The following is a 15,914-nucleotide window of genomic DNA, read 5'->3' as shown; positions in this document are numbered from 1 at the left end:
GATATTGCTTTAAAAAGTCAGGCTTTCTCATAAAAAATAGCAGATCTTTTCTAAACATAGAATTCTATAGTCTCTTAGATGTTGACTATTATAAACTTGGGTCAGCAGACAGAATGGCTAAGAGGATCATGGGATTTGAAGTTCTACAAATTTGTAGGAAACCCCATTGGGAAAATTTAATTTACTGATACAAATTGAAGTCATATAAGGACGCGATGGCTCAGTGGCTAAGACATTGAGCTTGCCAATCAGAAAGGTCGGCAGTTTGGTGGTTCAAATCTCTAGCTCAGTGTAATGGAGTGGGCTCCTGTTACTTGTCCCAGCTTCTGCCAATCTAGCAGTTCAAAAGCATGTAAAAATGCAAGTAGAAAAATAGGAACCACCTTTGGTGGGAAGGTAACAGCGTTCCGTGTGCCTTTGGTGTTTAGTCATGCTGGCCACATGACCACGGAGACGTCTTTGGACTGCGCTGGCTCTTTGGCTTTGGCTTTCCTTTACTTTTAAGGAAATCTACAGAAAGATCAATGGGGTAAATTATGGGAGAGAAACCACAAACTAACGATGTCAGCTGCTATAAGGAGAACCTCTATAAAATGTTCTACCGGTGGCATCTACCATCAGCCAGATTGGTCAAGATGTTCTTAAACCTATCCCCAGAGTGCTGGAGATGTGGGTATAAGCAAGGAACATTCTACAATATGTGGCGGACTTGTCCCAAGGTTAGAAAATATTGGCGTAAGATAAGAAAGTGCCTGGATGAGATACCTGAACAGAGGATAGAGTTGAGGCTGGAATTGTTCCTCCTGGGTACTTTTGATGGGAAAATGGGGAAAAAAAACTACAATACATAACATTACATAGATTAACCGCAAGTAGAATCGTGTTAGCACAGAATTGGAAACAAACAGATACTCCTCTAGACCCAATTATAGGAAGGAAAATCTATGAATGTGCAGAAATGGATAGACTGGAAATGAAGGAGAAGGAAGAAACCGTGTACTATCAAATTTGGAATAGATGGTACTCCTGCCTTGAGAGTAAACGTAAAACTTAACGTATAAAATGTCAAAGTATAATATATAGAATGCAACATTTATAAGAAATATATGATATCGATGTGTGAGTGGATGTTATTATAATTTAAGTAAGGATATAATTTAGGGTAGTGATATAGAGTTAGAATTTTTGTAAATAGGATTGTGTTTTCGGGGAAGTCTTATTATTTTTGAGGTGCAGGAGGCGGCGAGCGTGGTCACCTCATGGCTGCTGCTGTTTTGCAATATTTTCAGGGAGGGCTTATTTTGGGGGGAGGGCTTATTTTAGCAAATGTGCTCAAAAGCCCGATTGGGCTTATTATCTGGGGAGGTCTTATTTTCAGGGGAATGGGGTATATATTTATATGTATTCATATTATGGTATTAGCTATGTGGTAATAATCACAACACTTTAAAAAGTTGATTGAGGCGAGCTGTCTATAGGAGTTCCTAGATTTCAAAGAACTGTATCCTGAATCATGAATGATCTTCATTTATTAATGCAGTGCTACTGCTCATCACACTTCAGTTAGGTGTTGCACTGTTCTAATATACTCACCTCTTTTCTTTTTTAATAGTGGCTTGGTTTACATTTGATCCCTGTTCAGCCCATAGAGACATAGTCCTTTCAAATGACAACCAGACTGCTACCTGCAGTAGCTATGATGATCGTGTGATTCTGGGCACTGCAGCTTTCTCAAAGGGAGTCCACTATTGGGAGCTGCATGTGGACCGTTATGATAACCATCCAGATCCAGCCTTTGGGGTTGCTAGAATCAATGTGGTCAAGGATATGATGCTGGGGAAGGATGACAAAGCCTGGGCTATGTATGTTGACAACAATCGCAGTTGGTTCATGCATTGCAACTCCCACACTAATCGGTAAGCATTCAAGAAGCTGCTTTCTGGCTTAAACCAGGTTTCCTTCTTGTTCTTCAAGAGCTGTGCAGTGAACGTCCTGCCACCCCATCGTTTCAGAAACATTTATCATACATCCCAATTCCTGCCGACATAGCTCATAAATCTGTGTTACCATACATAACTGTTTTGACATTTGTCAGCATTAGGCTTATGGACCAAATATGATATGGCATTTAGCAGATTCTTGGTTTTAAACTGGCCCTGCTCCCATCACTTATAATGCAAATGACTGAAGAGGAAAAAGGCATTTAAATGGAGTTTGCTAAATCAATCAGAGTTTTAGCTTTTCCCCATCTCTCTTTCCTTACTGTTCTTTATATATATAGTATATCTGAAATGAAGTTGGATGGCCTGCTTCTGAATCTGTCTCCTATTTTTAACTTCTTCATGTCAAATGGTTCATTCATTTGCTTGTTGGCTTCTGCTTTGCTTCCAAGAATTTAAAGCAGAATGTATAGTACAACCTCATCCAACTCTCCCACACCCAATAACAGGTTAGTTAGGTGATTTTAGGATAACAAATGACAATTGACCGTAGTCACTTCTATGGCTTCTAGGTAGGTATAGACCTGAATCCAGATGTGGCCATGAATCTGTACTAAAATACTCTATAGAATTTTCTCGAATCTATTCAGAGATGTTTTAAAATATAAGTCAGTGAAGTAACAGCGAACTGTTCATCATTATATTAGGGAGGGCTTAATGATCATTTATGTAAATGGAAGAAATAAGGAATTAGTAAGTATGCCTGTTGATTAAAAATACCCAATGAAAGCAATCCCTTACCTGGTTGTAAACCTTACAGCAACTGTGTAAGTTGTAAATTAGTTTTTCTCATTAATATTGCAGGTCCTTGCCTTAAACCTACTAGATTCTGTATGATTCATTTGTAATCCATTTTAGACAATATTGGTAGTCCTTGATGTATGATCACAATTGAGCCCAAAATTGATTTTGCTAAGTGAGAGGTTTATTAAGTGAATTTTACTCCATTTTATGACCTTTCTTGCCACATTTGTTAAGTGAACCACTTACGTTGTCAATTTAGTAACACTGTTTTTAAGTGAATCTGGCTTCCCCAATGACTTTGTTTGTCAAAAGGTCACATGACCCCGGGACACTGCAACTGTCATAAATATGAGTCAGGCGCCAAGCCTCTGAATTTTGATCATGTGACCACGGGAATGCCACAACAGTCGTAAGTGTGAAAATGGTCATAACTCATTTTTTTTCAGTGCCATTATAACTTTGAACAGTCACTAAATGAACTGTTGCAAGTCACGGATTACCTGTAAATGTTTTACCTTGGTATAATTGGATGATAAACAATGTAGCATGCATATTATTTTAAAAAAACCTTATAAATTTTGCATTTCGTTTGGCTATAGCTGCCCTATCTGGATAGCAAACTCCTGGCCAACTTTTTCAGGCAATGAATAAAAGATTGCTATTAGCTAATTTTCTATTATTTTTGTACCATTATTCAGTTGGAAGTTTTCACTAAACTTGCATAACTGAACTGTTCCCTAAACTCTGGTTATTTATGTTAAAAGTAATCTTTCAACATAATTTTCTGCCAGTGCAAAAGAAAGTGTCGGTAGGTAGCAAGGGATGATCTTCTCCCCTTCTCCTTATCTTCTTGTATAGTTCTGTAATCAACACTGTCTCTTTTAGAAGTCATTTTTTCCATTCCCTTATTCTGATTAATTTTTTCCCTAGAGTCAGGCAAATAAATCGATAATATTTATTGGCGTTTTTAAAGCAGCTGTAGCTTTTCTGGGGATTTTTTGCCTGCACAAAAGCTACCACATATCATGAGAAAAGACATAACTGCTTTAAACAGGTACAAACAGGTTCTACACACGTAGACAAATGCTTTCCTATGCACTCTAAATTACATTTTTGGAATCTAATCTGAAGCCCAGCAGAGACCCAGTGATGAGTTACTTAGCGTCTTGCACTTTTCTAAGAGATCCCTGCATTAAGAAGGTTAAAATATGGCAGAGTCTAATGTTGTTAATGTTGTTGTCATTATTGTCTCTTTGTTTTTTTAGGACAGAAGGAGGTGTTTCAAAAGGTGCAACTGTAGGTGTTCTTCTGGACCTCAACAAGCACTCCTTAACGTTTTACATAAATGGGCAGCAGCAGGGGCCTCCGGCATTTGAGAACGTGGAGGGTGTTTTCATGCCTGCATTAAGTCTCAACCGAAATGTTCAGGTAAACATTTTGTTCTATTGCAGGGGTGTCCAAACTTGGCAACTTTAAGACTTGTGGACTTCAACTCCCAGAATTCTGGGAATTGAAGTCCACAAGTCTTAAAGTTGCCAAGTTTGGACACCCCTGTTCTATTGGATTAGGTCAGTTCAAAGTAATAGTTGAATAAATTGCCCTGTGTGATGTCCTTTTGGCTCACTGAACCTGATTGCAGACATTACCCAACTAGGGAACAGCATCAATGCTAGTGAGCATGGGGATTGGATTGCATTGCTCCCTATTGATATATGGTGGCTTGGCCTGCCAATATTGGTGACAGTGTAGTTTTCTCTGTGGGTAATTCCTTCAGGTTTTGTTTTCTGCTTGACTGTTTTTGTGGTGTTAATCTCTGCTTCTCTGAATGTTGGTTGCTGGAGATGATGCATTTTGGACTTTTTGTTTCTTCTTAGCTTTATTTTTTAAATTGTCTCTTTTCAATCATATGTCTATTAATGACTGGTTTGCCTAAATGCCAAACTTCCAGAAATTTCCTAAAGTTCCTGGATTTAGGTTGGGTCTGTTCAAGTTCAGGGAACAATCTGGGCACTTGGCAACAGATTCACACTTAGGACTAATTGCAGTGACCTGCAATCATGTGATCACCATTTGTAACCTTCCCTATTGGTTTCCCTAAGAAAGTCAGTAAGGAAGCCATCAGGATAGAACACAAGTCGCTTGGGTAGGTTTCCCCATCTACACATTCTCTTTCAGCCCCTCTATACCCTGTGCTACCCTTGCAACTGTCACACACAGACACACCATGCGCTCTGTACCATGATTTAGTGGATGCTGGGAACGTTATGTCTACATTTTATGCTCTAAGGTCCTAGAAAAACGTTCCGTTTCAATGGGTTCCTGCAAACCTTGCCATAGCTAACAATCCCCTACTTTGTGCATATATTTTTAGTTCTAAAGTCTTGCTTTTCCCCCCCCTCTTGCAGGTGACTCTACACACAGGTCTGGAAGTACCTCAGACTGTAAGACCACCAAAGCTGCCAAGCAACTGAGTTCCTGCTACTTGTATCTCAGCTAGATTTTATAATCTTTCTAAATGATCAGTTTTAAAATTACACACTCATAGTTTAAGTCAAAATAATGATGGTTAGATTTAGGGGTGTTTGCTGGGAGATTAAAGCAGCCAAGATGGCCTCTGTGACCCACTTCTTTTTTACATGCTTTATATACATAAAAAGGAGTGGGTTTCAAATCCACCGTTCCAGACTTTATTTTAACCTATCCTGTGGATACCCCGGTTTAAATAACTCAGTAATTTCCTTCTTAGTTCTACATGCCTTTTAAACTTTTATATTGTTTCAAGAGTGCTTATACCACCGAACTGCCTGTGCATTTTGGCTTTATCCTTGTGTGAAAACTTACCATCTGCCCTTTGAAGGTATCACATGCTAAAGTTTCATTTTCTTTTCACACATTGATTCTGTTTTCGTACAGCAAAAAAGAGAGAAATCAACAATATACAAATGCTGTTGATTATAGTGGGAATTAATCATCTTTAATCTTCTCTGGATCATATTTGTTCTGGGCACATTTTGCTTGATCCCGATCTGTGACGATGATATATTGACATAGAGGATTATAGCTATATCCTTTATGGCCTAATTGCTTGAAGGAGTTTCAGTATGGTAGAGGCTGCTGTCCTTGTGCAGATGTTTGGATTAAGTGATATCTAGGCCACTTTTATTCCAAAGATTTGGGCATAGCAGAATAAAAATAGAGTGGATTGGGTTCAGTAGCATCATTATCATTCCTTCTACTGTAAGGATTAAACTTCTAACGCAATATATACAGTACTGCAAATCTCCAAATGTTTAATCCAGATCATTGTAGCTTTCTCTTTGAATATCTGTTCTGATAACTCTGCCTTCAACACAAAGCTCATACTGTGCTGCTGTATTTGTATGTGTTGACTTTGCGCTGACTTTGAGTGCCATATTGTAATCACATATTTTTTAGAGCAGATGTTTAGAAGAAACCAAAGATCCATTCATATATGGGGATATGAAGCAAAGGAAGCTCAGAATCCATATCTATACAAAGATGACTCATTAATGTTTTGATGAATTCTATACTCACATTTTCCTTCTTTGCCTTGTCATTATTCCACATGGACTCAGCTGGCAAAAGGAACTTTAGCTTGTATTCCTATATACTTCTACTAGTCTTTGTGGATGCAAATCTTACACTTGCAAGGTTAACATGTGATCAAGGGTAACTAATCTTTCCAGAAAACAAGTTGTTAATACACCCCTAACAAGTATCTTAGCCCTTTCACCAATTCACCAATTATTTCATTCTAAACTTGCCAATTTTAATTATTTCTCCCAAGATCTACGTCCAAAGCAGTTATTGGGACTATACTTAATGTTCAGAAATGAACAGCACTTAATCAAATAGAAAATTTTACATTTGCTTTAGCTCTGTATTCAACAGTATTAAGTTAAAAGTTAAGCATGTGTGTAAATGTTTGTTAGCTTTTCCTTATGCCAGCCAAATGAATTTTTGTAATGGATTTTAGCAAGCCAAAAGCACGAGGAGAAAAAAAATCAAATCTCTCTGAGCTGGTTTGAAATATCTTTCCTAGCAGAAGTGAGAAATTAGCGCAGGCTGACCAGTGTACAATATCTGGTTTATATTAAACTAGAGTTCCCTGTTCATCCTCAGTTAAAGCAAAGAAAAGTCAGGATTTTCATTAACTGGTTTGGTTTCCCAATCTGGAAATTAACAAGTTCATGGATCCTATTAGCTTATTAATAATTATCCTTCAAATAATGCTATTTAGATCTGTTTCTCATTATGAAGATACAAGCGCACACCTAATTTGTCAAACAGTATATCAAGTATGAAAAAGCTTTAGATGGCTGAATTTGTACTATTTCAAACAGTGGGTATACAAAATAACCCTAAAGAATGCTTCCCCACGTAATATATTCCTCATACACAGAAAGCCAGCAGAATCAATTAAAAAGTTTGTCTAGCTAGAACCATTTTCCTTAGCTGCTGTTTCATAAAATGTATATAAGGAATATTCTCTGTAGAGAATCATTTTCTTATCTGCACCTGAGCGGTATGGCCCAAATTACGGCATAATTACGGGATTCTACTTAACTGATTTGGAGCCAATACCTTTTTAAAGTCCAAATAAAATGCTCTGTCTTGTTTGAAATTTTAATAATGGGACAGATATCATCATATGACATTTGAGGTTGTGTTGTTATGATAACCTATGATAAAGTTTGAAGTGTTTCAGCGCATCTAGATTAGCTTTTCAGAATCGAAGAAATTAGGGAGATCATTCAATTTCTACATATTTGGCTCCTAATCGTTATTCTTAATTCAGTCCATGTTGCTGAAGTTACGTCTGTGTTTCTTCATTTTGAGGTGGAGGCTGTTATATGATCTACTTGTGACTTTATTATCATCATGCGTACATCAGCAATAGGTTCTGAAGGCTAGGTGCCATACTTCTGTTATAATGCTTTTTATGTGAATTAATCAAAATTCTTCCATAATATAAAACCTGGCAGTTGGAATTCAAGCATTCCTTCTGCCTATATCCTGGGGAATTGCTTTGGCGGTGATAAGTACTTGGAAAAGGATTATATAAAAAGAGGGAGGATATTAGGATAATTATGCAATATCTGTACTATTTTTCTCCAGCTTGTTTCCAATAAGTCAAGAAACACTAGACAGAGATAATTTTTATACAGGGAAGGGCAAATGAAATTGGAATGATTTTTCCCCCTTTTAATTCCAAAACTCTTTTAGAGAAAGTGCTTTCTATTGCAGGAAAGAATATTCAAATTAATCTGTCTTGCATGGGCTGGAGGTACCGTACTTTCTTGTAAAGTACACAAATGGTTTTCTGAGTGTTTTAATTGTTAAATATTGATATGATGAGAGCAAGTAGCAAATGACATTGCTCTGATTTTTTTCATGCTTAGAATGTGTTCTATCTTTGTCCAGGATTTTAAAATTATTAATATTTAGTAGAGTCAGCTTCAGGCCTACCTCAACAACTTCACATATTATGGACCTTGTTCACTGTAAACATGACTTACATAAACCTAGGCTTGGTAGTAAGAACAGTGATATTTGAAGTACTTTTCTATAGATAGGGAACCCATTCTGCCTCTATGAACCCCAAATCATTCATTGAACTAAGCCATAATGTGGCTTAGCTAAACACGTGTGAATCCAGATATCTTTAGCTTGTTGAATGAACATGGGTTCCATGGTTAAGCTATTCCTGGTTTATATGTGTGTGCTCCTGAACAGACCCCCCTCCCCCACAGACCACAATCTGATATCTGATGGTGGTCAGATATAATGAAAATGCTTCAAAGCCACTGATGGATTTAGTAGTAATTAGTAGAATATTACAGTTTAGCATGGTATGGCTTGTTATGCTAGGTATTAATAAGCAATTAACATTCCTTATTTGAGGTAAAGCCAAATTCTTTTGAAACATTATGAATTTTTTTTTTCAATCAATGCCCAGCAATCTGCATACTTATCAATCACTTTTACAATCCTGCTGTAGAATTTTTATGTTTATGTTTTGGTACATATATATTTTATATAACTTCATGTTGTGTGCACTTGCACTATCTTTTTCTTGGAGGTAATGAAAAAAAAAACAGATGAAAATGCAAACCTCAGATAACGGAATTCTCCGTTCTTGTTCAGAAATAAATGAATCATCCATTTCTGTGCTTTCTCTCATGATTATTCAAAGAGAGAATCCAGTGGGAGAAATTCTGAGACATCTTTTTATCTAAACCATTTTACTAACAACTTAGCAGATGCTGCATGTATGATCACACAATGACATACAGCAATTCTCTGGTGACATGCTGCTTTCAAATATCAGTTGACTTATTCTTATTTTATATTGTGTAGGGGAGATCTACCGTAATCTTAGATGGCTCTAAAACAACATAGGAAGAAATCCTTAAAAAAAGAACAGTTAGAACAAAGCAGCTGCGATTACCAGATAACGCATGTTACCTTGAATGCTTGAAACATTATACAAATCTCAATTAAGATTGTTGATGTTTTCATTAAATCTACCTCTCCCAGCTATATCCAGATACCTTTCAGCAGAATAGGAAACAGCTGATTTATGTAGCTAATAAAACTTTAAAGTTTTTTTCTCTTAAAGCAATGGGATGCTTGTGGGATGTACACAAATACAGATTTGTTTTTTTAAAAAACCTAATAGTGATTCCTGCCCTAGATGGTTAATATGTTTTGGATATACACATTCAGGAGGTGTTGCAAAACCATAAAAGTGGTGAAAAAAGAAACTATTAAAGAGAAATAAATCAGCCATTCTTCAAGATCCGGTGGATTTTTCCTCTCCATATCTTTTTTTTTTTAATCCCTCATTATTTTAGTAGAAATATTCTATTTTAGTGGAAAGTCAATGTATAGTATACAGTAATGCTAAAAACAAATTGTGGGATGGAATAATCTTTTTTTGTTTTATTGTTTTAGTCCAGACTACCTGGGGTTGTTTTTTTTGCGGGCGGGGGCGAGGGGGTTAATTGATGTAATTGTTTCACTGGTTTTTTGGATTTTTGGGGGGAGATCTAGATAGACCCAGGTAAAAATAAGTCTTTTTTTTACTTCTACAAAATATTTGTCACTAATGAAACAGATTAAGGAATATAGTTTACAAAGATGGACTAAGTTATTCTAGCAAAATAAATGAAGTTTGATGTCTTTGGGCCTATTTTTTTTAATGAAGATAAAGCTCTGCTTTATGTACTGTATTTTCCATGTGTTCCAGTAAACATTAGTAACAAACTCAGATATATCTATGAACAAAACTAATATTCCCTGAATGAGTTTGGGGCCAATCTGTTTGACAGAACATAGACCGCCCAGAGACCTTATGAATAAAACAACATCTTTTTGTTGTTTTGATTATTTGTTTGGTTATGGAATTACTTTTTTTAACCTAATAATGCTAAGAAGAACAAACATTCATGCAAAATGTTAATTATGAGTCTAGATCTCTTATAAGAATATTTTACAAGTCTCCTCCCTTGAATGTCATTTGAAAATGAATAAATAAATTCAGTAAGATTGCCACCTTCAAATTTATCCAGCTGTGAGGAATTATGGTAATAGACTGGGCAGGCTTGGACTCAATATCAGTTGTTTTATGTTTACTTACTTATGATGAGTTTGCATATGGCTATATGTGGCTGTCCGGACTTCCGTTTTCCCTGGCAGAGGGTTGCAGGAGGCCATCCCAGCTGAAAACGGAGATTGGGAGCCAGTTTTCACTAGCAAAGCACTCGGGCTGCCACAGGTGCCCGGCACAAGTGACATCAAGCAGACGATGCCCACCCCAGACCCCCGAGGTCAAACACAACCCTGATGTGGCCCTCAGTGAAATCGAGTTTGACACCCCTGCTGTAGGTGGTTCAGGCCAAAAGATATTTTTGTTTGAAGTTGTGTAGGGTTTCCTGCCTAAGCAGGGGGTTGGACTAGAAGACCTCCAAGGTCCCTTCCAACTCTGTTATGCTATATTTATCAATATGGTTTTAGAGAAAAAATAGCATTGGGCAGTAGAATGGTATGAGAATTACTCTCTTGATAATCTCAGAGAAAAGAGTTAATTTTTCTGTTCTGTTTAGTTCCCCTATAAGCATGCTATTCCCCTATCGATTGTGATCAAACATAGCAAGAAGAAAATCTGTGTATTTTTTTAGGATTACACAAACATTACAGAGGATTTAGTGGTATATAAGAAGGGGCTTGAAGACCAAAGCCACTTTTTAGTGCTTTTTAAAAAAAGCCTTAAACCCTACAATCACAACTTTAAATTCTTTTTCATTAAGAGAAAGATGAACTGACATCCTTAACTCATAACATACCACTATTAAGTATAGAGAATGATCGTTTGTCATTCTTTCTTTAGCTCGTTCCGTTCCATGACAAACTTGTTTCCTGTAATATTTTTGCAACTAACTTGGAATATAATTATGACATAACATGTCAGAGAACTATGCAGTTGCTCAGTGGTTTTTCTATTCAAAGATTAAAACAGAAAACCCTGAAGTTTTGTTGATGTAATTTTGTCTGACAGTCTTTCATTTAGTCTGATGTTGGGAGTGAGGGGGAAAACATCCTTTTTAGGGTAAAAGAACAGTGGGGTTGCTGGTTTTATTCTGTTCTGCATGAAAATTGAGCTGGCCAGGTCAAAACAGAATAAAGAACATGCCAACACCCACTGTAAAATGAAAAATAAAAAATAGAAAGGCCATGATCCATCAAACAGGTATACTGAAGACCATAGATTTCAGTAGGTGTGCCTAATTTTGTGTAGGGATGTAGCTATTAAGCTATTTACAGAGTTTAAGAGGAGACATTGATATTTCATATTACACATGTAATGTAGTAATGTATGCATACCTATCATCTTAGTGTAAATAATGCATTGTAATGTAGTTAAGTAGTCTGTTATTGATCAGTGGTCAAGTTCCATTGTAGTGTTGTAGATTTTTTAAATGTCTTCAGCAAACAAGAAAAGGAGTACTTGGTTTTCAAGCTACTTAGATGTGTAGAGCATGAGGAAATGCGCTATTCCGACTTTTTCCATCTGCTTTTAATATGGCCACTATTTAGAGAGATGGGAGTCATGCACTGCAATTCAAGACACTGCATTGTGGTTACTGTTGCAATCAGACTGATTCAGTTGTACACAAACACAGCTGTTTTGCCTGTAGCAGGCCTGGACCATGCATGTCTCGGTCTAGTGGTCCTCTTTGTGTGATGGATGCCTATAAATTTTCCATTCCACTTGCACGCTCCATGCTGAGGCCTTTACACACAAAAGTCCATTGCAGATCCTCTTCAGGGGATAGTGGGTCAGGAACCATAAAAAATGGGCCTCCTCATGAAGTAGAAAATCCCATCATTATGATGCCCCATAATTTATTGTGTAAATAGGGGAAGCTTAAATAGCCTTGGAACCAATGAAGATGTGGAGAGTGGTTTGTTGGTTTATTTGTTTGTTAGTTCTTTCCTCTTCCTTAGAGATAGCCATCCTGAAAAGGCTTCTAATATTTTTGAGGGCACTTCAGTAGCCCTGATGAGTGCGCAGAAACAGAAGCTCCAGGACTGTCATTTTGATTTCAGTCATGATGAAGAAGGAAGGAGTTATATCCTCCCCCCACCTTCATAATCCCAAATTTACAAAATTCACATGTGTAACAAATGACATATATATTAATTGCATTCTTGCAATTCTGCATTTCTAGTTTTGCTCGTAATGTTCAAAGTGTGGAACGGAAATAAACAAAAATCCGATTTAAGATTTTTGTAGTTTGATTGTGAAGTTGATGATAGCTGGTAGGAGAAAGTTTTGGTCCAGCTTGAAGAAGCTTTATTATGGCTTTCTCTTAACTTTCCAAAACTCTGAATAAAAAGTAGTGGTATTAATATATGAAAAAAGAAACAAAACATAGTATTAAAAGAACTTCATAATCTGTTTTTTCCCCATTTAAGAGAGTGGATGAATTTGAAAAAACAACAGAAAATGTGGCTCATTATTGGTGTTGTTTTAAGCAATTTCCTATTTTTATTGACAATATTGGAAATAAAAGGGAACAGTGAAGTGATGTAGAAATTTAGGGTGAAATAATCCTATCAGGGCTTCTTCAAAATTCTAGAGAACACTTTTATTTCAAAATATGAATGAATGTAATTATGTGTTTTATTTATTAGTACTCTCTTGTTCCACTTTTGACCACCCCAAGTGTTAAAATGTGCTATTCAAAATGCTTTGCTCACCATAGATATAACTGATTGCTGTGGTATCCTTTTTTTTAATAAAGATTTTTTTTTATTTTTGAATAAACACAAACAGACAAAACACAAAAAACCCCACAAAACCATCTTCCATTACAAATTGTAGAAAGTGTGTCGATTGGTTACAAAAACCTCCGTGCATCCCTTCCACAGTCATCACCTACAATTCATAGCAAATAATATATTTTAAATCAAATATATTTATATATATTACTATCATCATATCTCAAATTCATTTGACTATAATTGTTTTTACATCCTTTTATATAAAATATTCCAGATTTAAAGCAAAACCACATAATGGCTTTCCATTAGCTCTTCCCAATATCATCCAGTAACATTATGTCTTTATAACATGTTCTAAATAAAAATTGGTTATATTTAATAAGTTTCTAAACCTCATTTCATAGTCACCATTTGCAATTTATATCAAATTTCTTATCAAACCAATACATATATATGCATTATTATCATTATCAATCATTTAACTGTATCCATTATCACTTCATTTATACATAATGCTCTAAATTTAACTAAATTTGACTTAATTTTTTATTATAAGCTTTCATTACATCAACCTGTGTCTGTCCAGTAATAGTGCAGTCTTATGTCTCTTGCCATTTGTGGTACTAGTATTCTGGTTATTTCCTTAGTAAGTTTTGTATGGACTTCTCTTCGCAACTTATTGCTTATTGCATATCTTGCATAAGCTCGAAAACCCTCCATCTGCTTCTTCGATCAGCTTATCTTTGGTTATCACTAGTGCTTCTGACAAAATTTCTTTCCTTAGTTCCACCAATTCTTTTCTCTTTTCTTCTTCTATACTTTGAAATCTGGGGTAGAGCTCCAGTCCATCTATTTCCCCTTTCCATATTCCACTCTTTCCATTTCCAACCACGCTCAGTTCACTGTCAGTATTGCTGTGATATCCTTGTTGTGATTGCAGCATACATAAATTTGCAGAGGTCAACCATCAGTTGATAACCCTAATCATAAACTTTTTGGTGTGAAAAAAGTGCAAGAGCTGGAATAAGCAGATGGAATAAACTTCTTCCCCCCACAAAATTCATTGATGGGCAAAAATGGTTTCAGTGGGTAAAGGAGGAATCATGCTTGCAACCAGGATTTAATTATAGTGGACTGTATGAACTCTCCACACTTACATTACAAAGCTTTTTTTTTTAAAACCCTCATATAGATATAGGTTCTTATGTACTCATGATCAGCATCATGTAATAACAGAGAGGGCCAATCAAGTACACATAAGTCAGTCATGATCAGCCAATGTAGCACTAGAATAAGAGTGGTGCTAGGATCAGATACTGGTATCATTGTCTAAAAACAGTTCAATTGGCAAAATCTGATTTAGAGAACAGTATCTCTCAAAATGGCCTAATTTCAGGATTTATCATCCATTTCCCTTTCGCTCAGGAAGGAAGTCAATCCCTGATTGGGTTTCCACGTTCCATTAAGTCAAACCATGGCTTGTTTAGTTTTGACTCAATGCGTCGCATGGACCCAGCCAATTGTTTCATTGAGCTGACCCCCACTGTTTTGAAAAGTTCATCCATGGGATGCCAAGCATTTGTTCTTGATCTGTCAAACTCTTGCTTGGATCACTGCACTCACCTAATCTGTCTCAGGGAAGTACGATGGGAAGTGACCAGGTGGGAAGATTCCACCTTACAGAATGATTCATTCTCCCCCCCCCCACTTTATACACCAGGGATTCACTGGTTTGATAGAAAGAGCTACTTAGAAAGTAGCATCAATAGCTGGTTTTCAAGGGTAACCGGGGTATTGATCGTAAATGGCAGAAAGCCATAGAGTGGGCTTTGTCCTTATAAATGGTTTTGTTGGAAGATGGTCTAGCTAAAGGATGTCCTTTTATTTTCAATATTAAAAATGCAGGATTCCTCTTGGAGTTTCACAAGTGTTCCTAACCCTGTGTTACATAAATACAGTCAATAAAAATATAATGTTGTAAAAAAATAGTGAATGGAAGCACAGCCGAGAGACATGGTATGATGACAATGTTCTAGAATTAATGCATGAGGTAGAAATGCTGTTTTTTCTCAAGTTATAAAAGCATGGAAGATGTTAACTTAAATGTTGGCAAAAAAAAAGAAAAGAAAGTCACGTTATGTTAAAGTCTGGTTAAGTAAGCAAAACATTGTTTGCACTAGTTGTCACCCCTAATCACAACATGTTTTGTTTATGTCCTTCGATCTGGTGGAATGTACATCTTCTATGACACCAGATCAAGAAAGGAGTTTAGAAGCAAAAATAATGATTTTTTTCTAATTTTTTTACCTGTAGCAAAGTTTGTATTTTTTGAATTGGAAGCAAAATGTTTTTGTCTTATTGTCTCAAATGTTTATGTACTACCTTTTTGAAAACATGAAGTATAAGTTTATGCTGTTTTACAGATTTAAAATAAATTCTTACTACACTGCCAACAAATCCAAAGACATTGTCTCACTTATTTTCTTTTGCTTAAACAGAATTGCAATTGTGTACTCTTTCCTAAGCATCTGGATCAGTATTTCTCACTTTTGGCAATTTTAAAGTGCATGGGTCTGATATCCTGGAATTCCCCTGCCAGCAGGAAGGAAGCAGAAGCAATTAGATCATATATTTCTCTATTAAGCGGATTATTTACTTGACCAGCAATGGCTCCACCCAGGGTCCTTTTCCATGGAGGGATAAAGAATAAAACATGGGCTCATTCCCATTTAAAGCATATACCATACTACTGAGACATGTCCCATATCATTTTACACTGTGAACAGATTTCATGCCCTAGAAGTGCACAAGTGTCCCATATCATTTTACACTGTGAACAGATTTCATGCCCTAGAAGTG

At 36.3% G+C, this 15,914-nt stretch overlaps 1 protein-coding gene across 4 annotated transcripts in view; it reads left to right on the top strand.

Annotated features, from left to right (window-relative positions):
* TRIM67 (tripartite motif containing 67) overlaps window positions 1-15,914 on the top strand; it is an 88,867-nt gene that overhangs the window by 25,726 nt on the left and 47,227 nt on the right. For all 4 annotated transcript variants that reach the window (XM_081941783.1, XM_081941782.1, XM_081941780.1 and 1 more), the window contains exons 8-10: window positions 1,613-1,916; window positions 4,010-4,172; window positions 5,150-8,412. In XM_081941783.1, coding sequence (XP_081797909.1) covers window positions 1,613-1,916; window positions 4,010-4,172; window positions 5,150-5,215 — 533 coding nt within the window. In that variant the 3' untranslated portion in view covers window positions 5,216-8,412. The remainder of the gene's footprint in view (window positions 1-1,612; window positions 1,917-4,009; window positions 4,173-5,149; window positions 8,413-15,914) is intronic.

This window comes from Natrix helvetica (genome assembly GCF_964273705.1).
Source record: "Natrix helvetica genome assembly, chromosome: 2".
In the NCBI taxonomy this organism is placed as follows: Eukaryota; Metazoa; Chordata; class Lepidosauria; order Squamata; family Natricidae; genus Natrix; species Natrix helvetica.
Note: the sequence above shows the minus strand (reverse complement) of the source record. Positions and strands in the feature narration are given on the sequence as shown.